At 36.5% G+C, this 16,399-nt stretch overlaps 1 protein-coding gene across 50 annotated transcripts in view; it reads left to right on the forward strand.

The window, feature by feature from the left end:
* Positions 1–16,399, forward strand: part of TRDN (triadin) — a 409,007-nt gene that overhangs the window by 108,854 nt on the left and 283,754 nt on the right. For 44 of the 50 annotated variants that reach the window (XM_069599059.1, XM_069599060.1, XM_069599070.1 and 41 more), the window contains 2 exons: positions 11,757–11,810; positions 14,803–14,862. The exons of 3 other annotated variants lie outside the window; for them this stretch is intronic. In XM_069599059.1, the coding sequence (XP_069455160.1) occupies positions 11,757–11,810; positions 14,803–14,862 (114 nt within the window). The remainder of the gene's footprint in view (positions 1–11,756; positions 11,811–14,802; positions 14,863–16,399) is intronic. 3 more of the 50 variants (XM_069599081.1, XM_069599090.1, XM_069599100.1) reach the window with 1 other exon arrangement.

Consider the following 16,399-nt stretch of genomic DNA (forward strand, 5'->3'; position numbering starts at 1 on the left):
TATTCAGGGTGTATATTTTGTACATTTACATGAGAGAATGGAAACTTTTTATGTTTACTGCTCTTTTGTCTTAATTTTTGGTAGTGTTTAAGTAAGTTTACTTCTAGGGAAACTGTGTATAAATATATAATGCGTAATTATGGGATCAGAATAACTTCAAAATGGGTGACAGTCTTTCAGTTATTTGCAGTCAGCTTTTGTTTATTAAGCTAGTGCCACAAACATATATTTTGACCTATTAGCAAGCAATTTTCCTTCTTTAATCTGTTAATATAATAAATCAGAGTTCGGTTCTTTTTAACTTGAATTTTTTTATGCCATGCAATAACTTTGAAATCGTCAGCATAGAAATAAAAGTTTTTCTTATCTCACTGATGACTGCTATGGTCTCAGAGCTTGCTTAAACAATCTCAACGGGTAGCTGCACAATGACAGCGTGATAATTAATATCTTTTTCAGCTCAACTGAATCTAGTAACTGAAATCTTGCATTTGAGGCGTACTAATAATGGCCAGCATTGTCTTGCTCATCTTGCAAGCATCACTTTTCTAGGAGTGACCCATGTAGTCCTAAAACTTAAAAAAAAAAAAGAAAAAACACTTATAGGAAGCAAAAACATTCAAAAGAACATGTTTCTTAAGATGCCCAAGTTTCCCCAATGGTCAGTCTCATGTGATACTGGGTGAGCCAGAGCAAAATAAAAACCTGATTATTACTGAATTTGTGTGATGCAGACTGAAAATGAAAGAATTTTCCTGGATAAAAATGGAATGTTGTCTAATATTTATTATGTCCCAAACTGACTAGTACAAAATGATCTGTACAAATATCAAAGTTGCAAGTAGTAGTTTCATAGAAGTTCTAATTAAGCCGAAATTATACCAGTGTGTGATTCCACATTAAAATACCATGTTTTCTTTCTTAATATACTTCATGTACTTCCTTTTTGTGAAGAGTTCAAATCATTCTACAAATATTATGTCTTTAATCCCAATGTTTGAATTAGTTCCAGATTGGTCAGCTAATCTTTATACAACCAGGGACAATGAAGGTTACTCAATTGAAACCTATTTATATTTGGACTTAGAGAACTAATGTCTTCTTTCTACTCCCTTTCCCTTTTTGGTTCTTAATTCCTTTAGTCAGGGGAATTGGACACAGCTCTTGGGTATGGATTGACTAAGCTAGCCATCACTGAATGGTTATGTGTTTCTATCGGCTGGAGGTTAAACAGAAACTCAACTGGTTCCACATGATTTGGGTGTCTGCTGTTTTATCTTGCAGACTGTACTACTAATCTAATAGCAATGCTGCTGGAGTGGATGTGGTGATACAGATGGTACCATTTGCATTTTGGACCTGGCTCTATTAGAATCCTGCTGTTAAAGACTTTGAGCAGCGGGCTGTAGAGTGGGTTTATTAAACAAGTGAGTTTTGCATAATTAAAACAGTGAATCTGGCTGAAGTTTAAAATAAATTTCTGAAAGGCTGGGCTAGAGATTAGTACCTGAATATATTTCCTGAATAGATGAAATATATTTTTGGAAAGTGAACATTTCTCAAGAAAGAAAATGGAGCTTCAGTTGTTCAACAGTGAAATAGGCTTCAGAGGCTTTTTCTACAGTTTTTTTTTTCGTGCAAGTATGAACAAAAGATTTCATTTTACTGCTTAGTTTCCTCATCCAGGTAGAACAGGATAAAACCTGCTTTCTCTTCCCAAGTATTTCAGTGAAAATAAATGTGGTTTTATAACTGCTTATTTGTCTAGATAAATATTTTCTCTATGCCACATTCCATATCAGTTATGGTTAAATATGATAGATAGTTAGGAATTTGTTATCAAAGCACTTGAATTCTTATAAGGAATGGTAGAGTATATCCGAGGTATTAGTAGCCTGCAGTGATTACAGACAAGCCAGCAAATATCTGGGTCTAAAGAGATATGTTATGCAGAAGCTGGTGTATTAACTTCTGTTGCACAAAATGTTTTCACTCCTCTGTATTCTTTGTCCTAAAAATTAATATCACCATTCACCCATGTTATTCAAGCTAAAAAGTTAGGAGTCATTTTGACCTGAATTGGTACTCACCCCTGACTGGACCCTAGAATCATCTGGATAGGTTTCAAAGTATATATATCCAGGCCTTCCCTGGTGGCTCAATGGTAAAGAATCTACCTGGGAATGAGGGGGGACATGGGTATGACCCCTGTTCCAGGAGGATCCGACGTGACGTGGAGCAACTAAGCCTGTGTGCCACAACTACTAAGCCTGTGCTCTAGAGCCTGGACACTACTGAGCCCACGTGCCCTAGAGCCTGTGCAAAAGAGAAAGCACACACTGAAGCCCAAGCGTGTGCGAAGCCCCCAGACTGAAACTTGAGAGTAGCCCCCACTCACCTCAACTAGAGCAAAGTCTGTTCATCAGTGAAGACCCAGCACAGCCAAAAATAAAACAGAAAGAGGACGTTGTAATTAAAATATATATATATATATATATACATATACGTGTATATATATATATATATATATATATCCATATGCAGATTCCTTCCTGATTCCTTTAATGTTTGATAGGTAAGGCTAGAATTCAAGTCAACCTCTTCAGATGAGAGGTCATGGTTAGAATATAGTCAGTTAAACTCCTGGCCTAGAGTTCAAGTATATCCCACAGAAGTTCTCTTTGCCCAGCCAGTATGTTAAAATAACTTACACCTGGATGTCATTAGGCAGAACCTGCACCCACTGTTTATCAGCCTCCTTCATTCTCCCTCGTCACTACTGGAATAGACATTTATCTATCTGCTTTATCTCTGAGGGCCTTTGAGTTGCAATCCCTGACTTGATGGTGTCTTTAAACACCAAAGCCCAATCCTGCTTAGCCCCTTGCTGTCCTCCCTTTTCACTCTAATTGAGTCCATTCTCACCTCTCCTCTCCCATTATTATCCCATCTACAATCATCTACCAAGTAGGTTGTGATAGTCACTTCTTAAGCGACTTCTGCATTAACCTCTCAGGCCTTCCCTGCATTAGCCCACCAGGCTCCTCTGTCCATGGCATTTTCCAGGCAAGAATACTAGAGTGGGTAGCCATTTCCTTCTCCAGAGGATCTTCCCAACCCAGGGGTCGAACCTAGGTCTCCCACATTGCAGGCCGATTCTTTACTGTCTGAGCCACTATGGAAGCCCCCATTAACCTCTCAAATCAATACTAATCATACTCATGGGCTTAAATCCATCTATTGTCATCACGGTGCTATATATAGAGGTAAAAGCCACACTGTCTGTCATAAGATAAAAGGCCCTCTTCATTATGGTCACTAATAGATAGCCCTACGCATTTCCAGCTTTGTCCCTTTACCGCTCACCTTCCTTACTCTGCAGCGTCCTCATTAGTCCCTTCCATTCCCGACTCTCTCCTTCCTCTGCACCAGCACTGCAGTCCAGACCCCACCAACACCCCAACCCCATGCCGCAGACTGAACTGTCGGGCAGTCCCTAAGCCAGCCCTGCCGCAATCTCGTAACTCTTGACCATCGGCCACAGCGCAGGCTTCTGCTCATTTCTTTGGTTCTCAGATGGAAAGTCAAATCCTTTAGTAGGCCTTCTTTGCAATCGCTCACTCTATAGGCGTTTAGTTACTTCCTCCATGCTACTTTACATCCATGCCTTCAGCCTTTAAAGCGTTTTGACACCAGTTTTTAAACGTGGGTATGTGGATCTAACTCACTGGGAGTAGAAACAGTTTGTCTTCTTGTATGTTCTAGGTCCGTGTTGACATTTGCTCATATGATTCTGTGTTTCCTTATCAGTGAACAAAGAGATTCAGACTCAGTGGTCTCTCAGGATTGGATCAGCTTTGAGTTTGTGTGCTTATATTAAATTGAAAACCATTCTAATATCCTCTATCCCGAACAGTTGCCCAGTATGGGGATGGGACCCTTGGTTAAGTCCCCCCAGTCACCAAGGGCAGGTCCAGGCCTGCTGCCTCTCCTGTTCTCCCCACTGCTTTCTTCATCCTACTGAGTTTCGGGTGGTTCTATATATTCTTTTCCAGTGCTCAGGTATTCCTGCCCGCTGTCAGCTGCTGTTCTGCAAGATCTCCTGTGGCTGAAGGTGTAGTCCTGATGTATCTGTGGAAAGAGATGTACTCCACTTCCACCTACTCCTCCGCCACCTTCCGTCTCCTCAAAAATCATTCTAATATCTCTAAAGTGCCAAACATATGAAACACACTCAACATATGTTGAAAATCAGTGAATTAATTAATAAAGCACTTGTTTTCTCTATTTTGTTAATATTGACTTGATTCTGATGAGAGCTATTTCATTTGCCATTTCTGTGTTTATTTTCAAATATATATAATTATGCAACTTTAACTGGGCCACTGTAATGTTAAATTTATTTGGTCAGAGGCAATTGAAGAATTTAGCAGTTCCATATTAAAACAAAACCTATCTGTAACATGTCATCAGAAAAACCCACAATAAGTGTATAATATAATAATATAGGTTAAAGTAATACAGATTAATTTGGACACTTTGGAAAATTTTAAAAAAAAGAAATTAAATTATCAAATTAGCAAAATTCAATTATCCAGTAAAAAATAGTAATTCATTTTTTACTTCTCCTCCTTTTTTTCCCTCCATGTGTTTACTCTTTTATTGAGTATTTTCTTATTTCTTTTTCAATTTCAAATTTAATTGTTGGTTTCAGATAACAGTTACACTTCTACTTAACTATTAAACATGTCAATATGTTCATAGAACAAAGTAAACCAGAAAAGACTAGAACTTGATGATAAACATATAACTAGGTGAGAGAATTTTGTCTCTCTAGAATGGCTCCTAGACAATAGAAGGGCCTTTTAAGCATTCAGAGGAGTAGATGTCTGCTACATCCACTTGGGTTGTCAAGTGTTCATGTGGAGACCTGACCTTCAGGAATAGGGAGGTAATTTACAAGGCAGCGTGTGTGCTGAAGAACAGCATGTAATTAACATCTGAGTAGGCCAATTGGTGGGAATGGAGGAGTGACCTGGCAGACAGATGGTGTAAATAGAAAAACTGGCTATAGCCATTAGGCAATAATACATATTAATTTATTCATTGCATTTACTTTGTGCCAAACACTCTGCTGAGCACTAAGAATTCAAAGAATTCAATCCAGTGAGAGGCCTAAACAGCCAAGTACACAGCCACACTGTCATGTGGTGAGTGCTCCAAAAAGAGATGTCCTGGAGGAAAGTGAAAGCGTCAGTTGCTCAGTCGTGTCCAACTCTTTGCGACCCCATGGACTGTAGTCCACCAGGTTCCTCTGTCCATGGGATTTCCCCGGCAAGAATACTAGAGTGGGTTGCCATTTCCTTCTCCAGGGGATCTTCCCGACCCAGGGATCAAACTGCTGGTCTCCTGCATCACAGGAAGATTATTTTACAGTCTGAGCCACTAGGAAATACTCTGGAGGAGAAACGCTATTTGAGGAGACAGCTGGTTGCCTCAGTTCCTGAGGAGGTTTTCTGGCAGGGCCTTAATGTGAGATTTAGGTGGGCTGCTGTCTATGGGGTCGCACAGAGTCGGACACGACTAAAGCGACTTAGCAGCAGCAGCAGCATCTAGAACCTTAAATGGAAGATGTAACGGCTAGTTCAGGGGGCCAGTCCTTAAGGAACCTGGTAGGAACTCTGTTAAGGGAGCACAAGAGGAGTCCAGAGATTAGTGTTAGTATTAGTTTCCTAGGGCTGGCGTACCAAAGAACTGAAAACTGGGTGGTTGAAAATAGAAGTTTCTTGTCTCCCATTCATAGAGGCTAGAAGTCCAAAGTCAGGGTTTCAGCAGGGTTGGTTCTTCACAGGGCTCTGAGGGAGAATCTGCAGGCTTTTCCCAGCTTCTGTGGGCTGGGGTGGGGGTTGAAGGAACTGGAAGGGTGTGCTGGCTTTCATTGGCTTGTAGACAAATCATTCCAGTCTCTGCCTTCAGATTCAAATGGTGTTTCTTCCTGGGTCTCTGTCACTTCCTGCTGTGTTCTTCTTTCTGTATCCAAATTTCTCCTTTTCATCACAACACCAGTCATATTGTATTAGGGCCCACCCTCCTGAACTCATTTTAACTTGATTACCTCTGTAAAGACTATGTTTCCAAACAAGGTTACATACCTTTTCTCCATAAAATAATTAAACCTTAACTGTAGCACATGCATAAACAGCAGACCATTTTAAAAAAGGGTTAATAGAGAACAATCATCCTGATTGACTGGTTTAGTATTGTTTCTGAGAAACAGTTATAGGACTGGAATCATAGGCTGGCAAGGGATTTGGCTGAAGCTGAGACTCAAATGCCAGAGAGGACAGGGCATTAAAATGTATCTAAATATCCTGGAGCCCTTTATGAAAGAGCTCTCAAGTCCACAGATTAATTCAGTCAGCCCATGTTGTATAAACTTACTTTTGCCTTCTCTCAGCTGGACTTAATTGACTCCTTAAAGTGCAAAATATATTTTATTTTCTTCTCTGGCTGCTGTGTATGATAAACCTGGAAGATGAGAACAGTAGGCCCTATACAAAGCTATACTTCTCTTCCTCCATAGCGATTATTCCTTTATGAGGAAACTATTATGGTTCTGACTGTGGCCATGTAGCCCCAGGTGAAGGAGAAATTACTCCTACAATTTAATCAGATTTGGGAGTAACACCAATCCTTTAGAATGAAAAGATCTATTTTTTAATTGAAAGCATATATATCAGATGAGCTTTGTAACTTTAGATAATTTGCCTAATCACTTTAATACATAAATAAGTGTAATTTTACTATGAAAAGAGGTGTGTGCACTATTGTAGGCTAGATTGTCGATAACATGCTCAGGAACTCTAATCAGCACACTTTGGCACATAAGAACAAGTCTGCACAGGACCTGGGATGGACAAAACAGCATGGTCTTGTGGGGAGAGTACTAGTTTAGCAACTGAATAACTATGTTCTTATTCTGTTCTACTGTGGACACTTAGGCGGCTGTATCTTCTTATCCATGAACAAAGAAATTCAGGCTAATTGATCTTAGGTTCTCCCAGCTCTAAAATTGTGTGCTTATGTTAAAAATGATAAATTCTTCCTTTAAGAAAAATGGAAAATACAATCATAAAGAACTGTTTCTCTACTCAAGAATGCTTTTCTGCTGAGTTCATTATCATCATTTAAAGTGTGTACATCATTTTGTCTTAGCATAAAATGAAGATTCAACACATTAAAATTACAAAGAAGACGCACACAGAGATATACACTATCCAAGAGTACATCTGGCATTTTTATTTAGTGGTGGCTAAAGCAAAATTTTTAAAAATGGGTTTAAAATGAATGTGTATCTTGCTCTTTCATAAAAAGTGATGAATGGAAACATGAATATATATGAATTTTATGAAGCTGTTTAAAATGTTGACCTATTTAAAATTTATAAACCACTTCAGTGCTAATACTTCCCACAACAGAAGTGCCAGAAATCTGAGAAATAGAGCAGTTAATTAAAAGAAAACTCGGTGTGGGGAACTTCCCTGGTGGTCCAGCTTTTCAGACTCTGCACTTCCAATGCAGAAGGTATGAGCTAAGATCCCAAATTCCAGACCAGGGAACTAAAATCCCAAATGCAGTGTGGCGTGCCAAAAAATAAGTAAAAATAGCAATAAGAATAATAAGATATTTTTTAAAAAAGAAAGAAAAATCAGTGAAATCTGATACAGGTAATCATGCTCCCCAAATGAAAGAGAAGTGTTAGTCTTGGTGACCCCACAGACTGTAGCCCTCCAGGCTCCTCTGTCCATGGGATTTTCCAGGCAAGAATTCTGGAGTGGGTTGCCATTTCCTCTTCCAGAGGATTTTCTCCGACTCAGGGATGGAACTTAGGTTTTACACTTTGCAGGCAGATTCTTTACCATCTGAGCCACCAAGGTGCTCCCTAAATTCTTTCGCAATTCAAAGGTAATGTGCTATCTGATTCCTTTTGCTTTAGATACACAAGATTAGTCCTGTCCAGTAGCTCTGAAATCAAGTATGAGTTCCAGAGTTTTGCTTCATTAAATTTTCTTGCTAACCATCAATTAAAGAATAGAGTAGCCTATATAAATCAGTACTTTAAAACATTCGATGCCAAAACTTTTGAGTTTGAACTAAGAGCAGAGAGAACTGCAAAGGGTTCTGACAACCTGGCCCTCGATGCCTACTGCTTGGCCCCTTGGGAGTGTAGTGCCCATTAAAAAAACCCAGGGTCAGCTCACTGTGAGCGCTGATACACTTCAGAAAAGGACACGGAGTCCGCCTGGAAGGTTGCCAGGACCAAGAGCTGTGGAAGCACAGAGCACAGCTGGCAGAGTGCTGGAGAGGGGACATACGGGGAGGACGAGAGGCGCACTTTGGAGTTGAGCTGAGCTGAATGTTCTGGTCAGGGAAAGGTCAGAGTCTGGGCAAGTGCAGGAACGGCGGGGCCATGCCAACTCAGATGCCAAACATCAGGTCCGCTCCAACTGGCGGATTCTGTTTGTTTTTAATTGTCAGCATGCCGAAGGGACTTTTGTTTCTTGTAAATAAGGATGACAAACAAATTAAGCTCTAGCAGGTGCAACAAGCTTATTCTGCTCTGAGTTAAAACTGTCCTAGCTAAGATGTAACTTGCCAACAGAGCTGGTGACGAGAATGGTGCCTTTTTCTTCTTTCATATGAAAATGTCTGTGAATTCTAAGCAAACAGACGCAGGACCTAATGTAACTGTTGCAGCAGATTACTTTTATTTTAGAGGGATTATTATGGCACTTATTGATGGTGGCACAGTTTCGATCAAAGCAATATCAAACCTTAGTGTCTGAGCTCAGTCTTGCCAAAGTTTGAAGTTTTCATCCAAGGAGTTTCAGAGGCTGTCTGCTGTGGTGAACAGCTCCCTAGAGCATGTGATTCCAGCTGCTTCACTGAGCAGTATTATGGTACCATTTCTGAGGAGGATAATGAAATTTCAGCATACAGGACTGTGCCTGTAAATCAAAACTTAGACTGCGAGGAACTGGAATTTTCCCCAGAGTAATAGGAATAAGGCATTAATATGCTAATTTGAGCCTGAATTCAGCCCCCTTGCTCTTTTGATTTCATATTAATTCTTCCATTTATGCCCATGTACACATCAATCGGAAAATCCTTTAGTGGAATGGACAACCAGCTGTCCAAGGTGGCTGAGGTCTGGTCCTTCAACAGAAGCAGAGACACAGATTAGGTTGTCTCCTGGGGGTCTAGCTAACCAGGGTTCCAAAAGCAAAGCTTATCTCATGCAAACTTCCTTTCCCCTAGAGAAACTTTGAAAGAGGCTTTGTTCTTGCCAGGACTTTCTTTTGGTTTTCAGCTTAATTAATAGTGATCCAAAGAAACCAGAGCTATTTCTGGTCATGTGTGAGTGCTGACGTCCTTTCTTATTTTGTGAAATTTTTATGTTGAACTTAGAAAACCCAAAAGAATCATTGAATGTGAAAAGTAAAAACAATGTCTGGATGATCTTTGTTTCTTCTGTTTCTCACTGAGATTTAATTATTTAAGAATTTTTTAAATGTAGAAAATGCTAATGATTGGAAGCAAGCAGTGCATATTATATTTTTACAACATCACCAGTAAATAGAATTGTACTACATGATAAAAATAGCTCTTATAATATTTTAGAAATTTTCTCATTCAGGAATATCTAATAAGTCTACTATGTGACTGATACCACGTGATGCCTAGGATAAAAAAATAAAAATAGTAAGGCATAGCCTTTAAAGAGAGTTCACCTTCTTGGGATAAGTGCAGATGAAAGAACACTCTGCAGAGAAAGAGGCATTTGAGTCAGGGCTGAAAGGGTGCATGAAACAGAGGAAATACGGGTGTGAGAAATCTAGGTGATGGCACAGCAGGCAGAAGTGCAAAGTTCCATATGTTTATGAAATTCCAAGCATTTGTTATAGGTGGAATGTAAAGTTCAAAGGTAAATTCCTCATATGTAAGACTGGTTTGATAAGCAAATGTCAAGTTACTGGAATAATAAGATAGTTTTATATTTGATATAGTACCTACCATGTGACAGATTGTCATGCTAGGCAAGGAGGGAGATACTAACACTTTATCAGATCAACGTATGATCAGATTTTCATGTTAGGGAGGCTACTCTGAGACTCAGAAAAATCAAAATCTAAGTGTTCAAGACACTATTCAGGATATTATTGTGATAATACTTATAATAATAATATACCCAAGAAGGATATCATAATCCATCTTTTGAAATGGTCTCTTTCCCTTTCTCCTTCCCACTCCCCTACTAGGTTAATTTCTTCTCATCATTCACATTCTTAAATCTCATTTCTACCAGCAGACCTTTCCCAAGCACACAGATTAGATTAGGTCTCATTTTAAACATTGATATGCTTCCCTGAATGTTTTCTTCACAGCAATTATTCTAACTGCAGTTAACTACCTTTGTAATTATTTGTTTAGCATCCATCATCCATTGTTGACAAGGATGAAATCTGTCTTGACTAGCCAAGTCTTTAACACATAGCCAGTGCTCTTTCTGTGAAAGTGAAAGTCGCTCAGTCATGTCTGACTCTTTGCGACCCCATAGATTGTATAGTCCATGGAATTCTCCAGGACAGAATACTGGAGTGGGTAGCCTTTCTCTTCTCTAGGGGATCTTCCCAACCCAGGGATTGAACCCAGATCTCCCACATAGCAGGCAGATTCTTTACCAGCTGAGCTACCAGGGAATCCCTAGCATCATCCCTAACCCTAACCCAGTTTCTATATTTTAGTGTAAATAAATGGTAGGTTGGGAATGTAACATTGGATAGAAGAAAATAAGTAAGAGGAATATTTAAATGTAGAATTGAAGAAACTTGGCAAATGAACAAAAATGAGAAAGAAAAGATGAATCCTGGATGAGTCCCAAGTTACTAGGTTGGATAATTGGAGGTGTCATTAATAAGAGTTATGACTAAATTATAGGGGAAGATTATGACTTACATTTGAGCCCTGCTATATTAATTAATTGAATCATAGCTCATATTGAATTACATTTTGTTTCCTTTGAAACAGTTTGGTGTCATTCTAATCTCGCCTCAGTATAATTTCAAAAACTTTTAGTGTGGAAGTTTTCTGAAAAAGATTAACATATATTGCATATACTAGATTGAGTGTTCTTTGCTTCAGATTCAGATTATCTCTGTATTTTTGTCTTTATGTGTTTAGTATTTCTCCAGTATTGAGTTGGCCTTCTTTGGCATACAGCATAATACATTTTAGGGCTTCCCTTGTGGCTCAGCTGGTAAAGAATCCACCTGCAATGCGGGAGACCTGGCTTCAATCCCTGGGTTGGGAAAAATCCCCTGGAGAAGGGAAAGGCTACCCACTTCAGTATTCTGGCCTGGAGAATTCCATGGGGTCGCAAAGACTCAGACACAACTGAGCAACATTCACATTTTAAAAAATTTTCCAATTCATTAAACTGAAGTTAAAGATTTGGAAAAGTTTAGGGATACTCTTTGCAATCAGACTAGTTTCGGTGTGAATTTGACCTTAGTTCTGAAATAAAAATAGAAATTTAAAATATCTATAATTATCTTAACATTTAAACCTATGTAGAGCTTCATACTAGTTAAAGAAAAATATCCAAAGGCAGTGGGTAATTTTTGACATCAAGGACTGCCATCCATCTCATCTTTTATTCCCTTTATTTAAATGAAAAATATTGTCTTTCTTTTCAGTTACACATAAAGAAAAAGACAAGGTAAAAGAAAAAGAAAAACCTGAAAAGAAAGGTATGGATTTATCCTTACTGCTGTTTTACTTACTGGCCTGTCTTCCGTCTGTATATTTTAGATGACCATGAATTTATTTTTTGAAATTATGATAATTTTCCTTAGAATTGAATGTAAAAAGAACAATTTCTGGGTTAAAGGAAATAAAATACTTAAGACTCTCTTGAAATCCATTACCAGTTTACTTTCTAGAAATGTATCAGTTTTTCCCCCTGAGGCTGCTTTTAGCCAATGAAGATATAATTTCAAAAAATAATTGTAATTTGATAGGTTAAAAAGTATAGTTTATTACTTTAACTTGCATTCTGTGATTACGTATTAGACTGGACTTAAAATTTTTTTTAGCTTTTATTTGTTTAGAATAAGCAATGTGCACTCACTGTTTAACATGTAAAGGTACTTTATGAAAGCATGCTCTTGCCTTGCTCCCACCCTCTGATCCTATTTCTCATCTACCCACACAAACAAACAGTAAGCTACTTTTATGAGCATTTTTTCAAAACTTCATTTTGCTTTTATAAGACAATGTATATTATTGTCTCTCCCTATTTTTACATATAATTTAGCATGTCCTATATTCTAGCTTTATAGTTTAATAATACATCGTAGATGTCTTTTCATATCAGTAAATAGATATTACCTTCATTCTTTTAAAAATACTGCATAGTATTTAAATGGAGATATTTAAATATATATCTTAAGCTATATTACCTCTATCTTTTGATTACTTATTTTTTGTGGATTGAAAGATTTAGATATGATTTTTAGTGATACACATTTATGTAACTCTTCACACTTACTTGCTGTTTCTCCTGATGATATGTGTGTGTGTCTAAATTGGCTATATGTAACTGGCCTGTTACATTTACAAATGCATTTCTCGGTGTCATAGTTAATGTAAGGGTTTCTGTCTGTGTGAATAGACATGTGTGAGTACATATGTGTGATAAGTGTGTGTATTTGTATTCTTGAATTTTTATGTGGCTAGATATATTGATATTTTCTTTTGGTATTTCTACTTTTGAGTCTTCATATAAGGATTAATTCAATAATTAGTAATATCTCTCAGGTTTTAAAAATTAAGTTCATATTTAACTTTAATTCATCAAAAATCCATTTTAATATATAAAATTCTAATTTAATTTTTTGCTTTTTTTTTAAGTGGATCATCTCTAGGATATTTAGGCTAGATTTCAGCTGATTTTTGTATCTACAATACACATAGACTACTGAGCAATTTTATTTTGTAAAGCATTCTATTTAGCTAGAATTTACAATGCTTAGAAATCAGATCAGTTGAAACATGCTTCATTCTTCTCTATTCTAAACTCACATTTGAATATATGAACTAAATAGTTGTTCTTTTATTAAGGTTTATTTTGTGATAATATCCATGAATTTCAATACAGTCATCTTCTCTGTTCTAGAAACAGGTGTCCATTTCCTACCAGCTATTGACTTACACAGAGTTATTGGCATCCAATTCTGTGTACTCTGACTAAAGGAAATAATCTTTTATTTCTTGTCATTTTTCAACCTTTACAATGGCTAGATACTTTTCATTAAAATTAATTGAGAATTTGTTGCCACTAAATCATACATTTGAAGGAAACTTACCCAAATTGAGATGCTGAAACAGAACCGTTGTGTCCTTTTATTTACTGTATACCAATTAAAGGAGTTTGCTCTTTATGAGACAGTTATTATGCTGTAGCCCAATAACCTCAAATGTTATTCTTCCTTCAGCTAATATTTTCTAAACTGTTACCCATAACCCCAAGTGGTAGTGGAGATGACCATGGGGCAGGCTTAGGGGTGGAAAGGCTGAAACCCTGAAGGTGAAGGCACCTGCTCTCTGGGTAACTCATAGCTGCTACGATCTCATGGACTTTGTCCTCTAAGCTTTCTATGAGGCTTGTATCATCTCTCAAAAATTCTGGGGAAACCGTTCATAGACTGTATTTTAAGAGAATAATTATTTAAATATATGTTTTAAGCACATCGTTTTCCTTTTATAATACAAGTAAAACTGATGGATATTAATATTCATAGGATGTAGTTAGAAAAATGAAAATAATTAGAGCTCCAGGTTTTATTCTAATAATTTGACTCTTTCCTTAACCTGGATGTTTTAATTAAAATCTACTATTTTATCTTTCATTTTCTTTAATTTCTTTAACTTTCCTTATTAATCTTTAATAAATAGTATATACATGTTGAAAAATGTATAGTGATTTGGATAACTATTAAACTGCACTGTTTAATACATTTGAAATATGGGAATAACCTTCAATGCTATTGTACTTCTCTGAACTCATTTACTTAAGCCATTAAGAGACACAAGATTTTACTAGTCTATGTAAGGAAAATAGAAATCAATACAGTAAATTCATATTGTCATACTACTTTATTTGTTTTAATGTGGACCGTTTTTAAACTCTTTATTGAATTTGTTACAATATTGCTTGTATTTGATGTTTTGGCTTTTTGACCATGTGACATGTGGGATTTTCACTCCCTGCCCAGAGATTGAACCCTCGCCCCCTGCATTGGAAGGCAAAGTCTTAACTGCTGGACCGCCAGGGAAGTCAAGTCCTAAGACACACTATTCTTAAAGCTCTAATATTGATTTAATTATTTCTTTTAATTGTAAAGACAGAGCTTCCTCCTGATAAAATGATATATCTTTCCACAAATTCTTATAAAATTATTTTTTTCTGTTTGTCTCTCCTGGAGACAATTCCAAAATACTGTTTAGAATGGTAACTGTAAACAGAAGGATGAGACTAGCTTTCAAATGCTTTCTAAGTCTTAATGCTAAGTCTTTGAAATTACCTTTTTTTATAGTTTTTATTAAATGGGTGATTTTTTAAAAATTCCTGGATTAGGTTCATTAATGTCATCAAATTAGATTTTGGTGGCTGTAAAAATGAGGTAAAGAAAAAGCTTAGTCTTGAAAAAGTGTGTACTAATATAAAGTTTTCTGCTTAAGCAACTCACAAGGAAAAAATTCAGAAAAAAGAAAAACCAGAAACAAAGACAGTGGCAAAAGGTAAGTTATACTTTCTGTTTTAAAAGCAATATATTTGGGGTAGCAGCTGGATGATTGTAAGCATTTAGCATTTCCTTTACAAAAAATTTGAATTTACATTTGAAATTGAATATCTAAAAGAATAATAAAAGTGAATACATAAAATAATAGAGCATTTCAAAATATGAGAAGAAATTGAAGAGCTTTCCCGTATGTGGCAGGCAGAATTTTGGCCCCTATGGCCTTCAGCCCTTGGTGTCATCTGCTTGGCTGTGTTACAGTATATGGCAAAAAGCAGTCTGCAAAAATAGCTAAGATAGATCTAAAATATGGAGGCTTTCCTGAATTATCCAGGTGAGCTCAGTGTAATCCCCATGAACCTTGAAAAACATAGAGAAGTGACAGAAAAGCAAGATTTGGGCCTGTGAAAAGGACTTGCCCCCATTACTAGCTTGAAAATGGAGGGAGGCACATGGAAATTATAAGAAGGGAATGAATCCTGCCAACATGTTGAAGAAGTGTGGAAGCCAGCCCTTCTTCAGAGTATGTAGCAATGCAGCCCATTTGACAAGCTGATTTTAGCATTGTGGACCCTAAGCTGAAAATTTGTTTGAGCGACATTGTAACAAGACTTTTGAACTATGGAAACCAGGAGATAATAGATCCTGGTTGTTGGGTTAAGTAGCTAAATTTGCAGTAGTTCCTAGAACAATGGCAAACTAGTACAAACATACCTGATTTACAGTTTAATCAGTATTACACCTTGAGTTTACTTTTAGAACACTAAAATTAAGGATTTCTTTTTTCAAGAAGGATGATGCATCATCTTGATCAATATTTTAAGTGAGTAAGGGCCTAAACTGTCTTGATAATATACCAAAGAAAGAAACAGAATATGAATGTAATGCTATAAACTTTGGAAGATTACATTAACTATTTTTTATAATAAATTTGTCAATTGTTTGTTTGATATTAGAAAAATATAGATTCTGTATATTCAATATTATCTACTAAATTATAGATTATCTACAAAACATAGTTTCTAAATATTCAGTCCTATCTACTAAATTCAATTTTCTTTCTCATATTTCATTTATATATATATATATATATTAAAGTATAGCTGATATTATAATATTGTGTTAGTTTCAGATACATACCAAAGCAATTTGGTTATGTGTATATGAATATTTTTCAAATTCTTTTCCATCATAGGTTATTATAAGATATTGAATATAGTTTCCTGTGCTATACTGTAAATCCTTGTTGATTATCTAGTTTTTACATAGGGGTATGTATCTATTAAACCTATACTCCTAATTTATCCCTCCCTACCTTCTCCTTTGGAAACCATAAGTTTGTTTTCTGTGTCTGTGAATCTGTTCTGTTTTGTAAACACGTTCGTTTGTATTATTTTTTAGATTCCTTATATAAATGGAATCATATATGTGTCTTTTTATAATTTTATTTTGAATACATTTGTATTTGCATTAAAATATAATTGATTTACAATAGTAAATTGATTTATAATATAATTTACAATATTATATTGTATTCA

This window comes from Ovis canadensis, chromosome 8 (genome assembly GCF_042477335.2).
Source record: "Ovis canadensis isolate MfBH-ARS-UI-01 breed Bighorn chromosome 8, ARS-UI_OviCan_v2, whole genome shotgun sequence".
Lineage (NCBI taxonomy): Eukaryota > Metazoa > Chordata > Mammalia > Artiodactyla > Bovidae > Ovis > Ovis canadensis.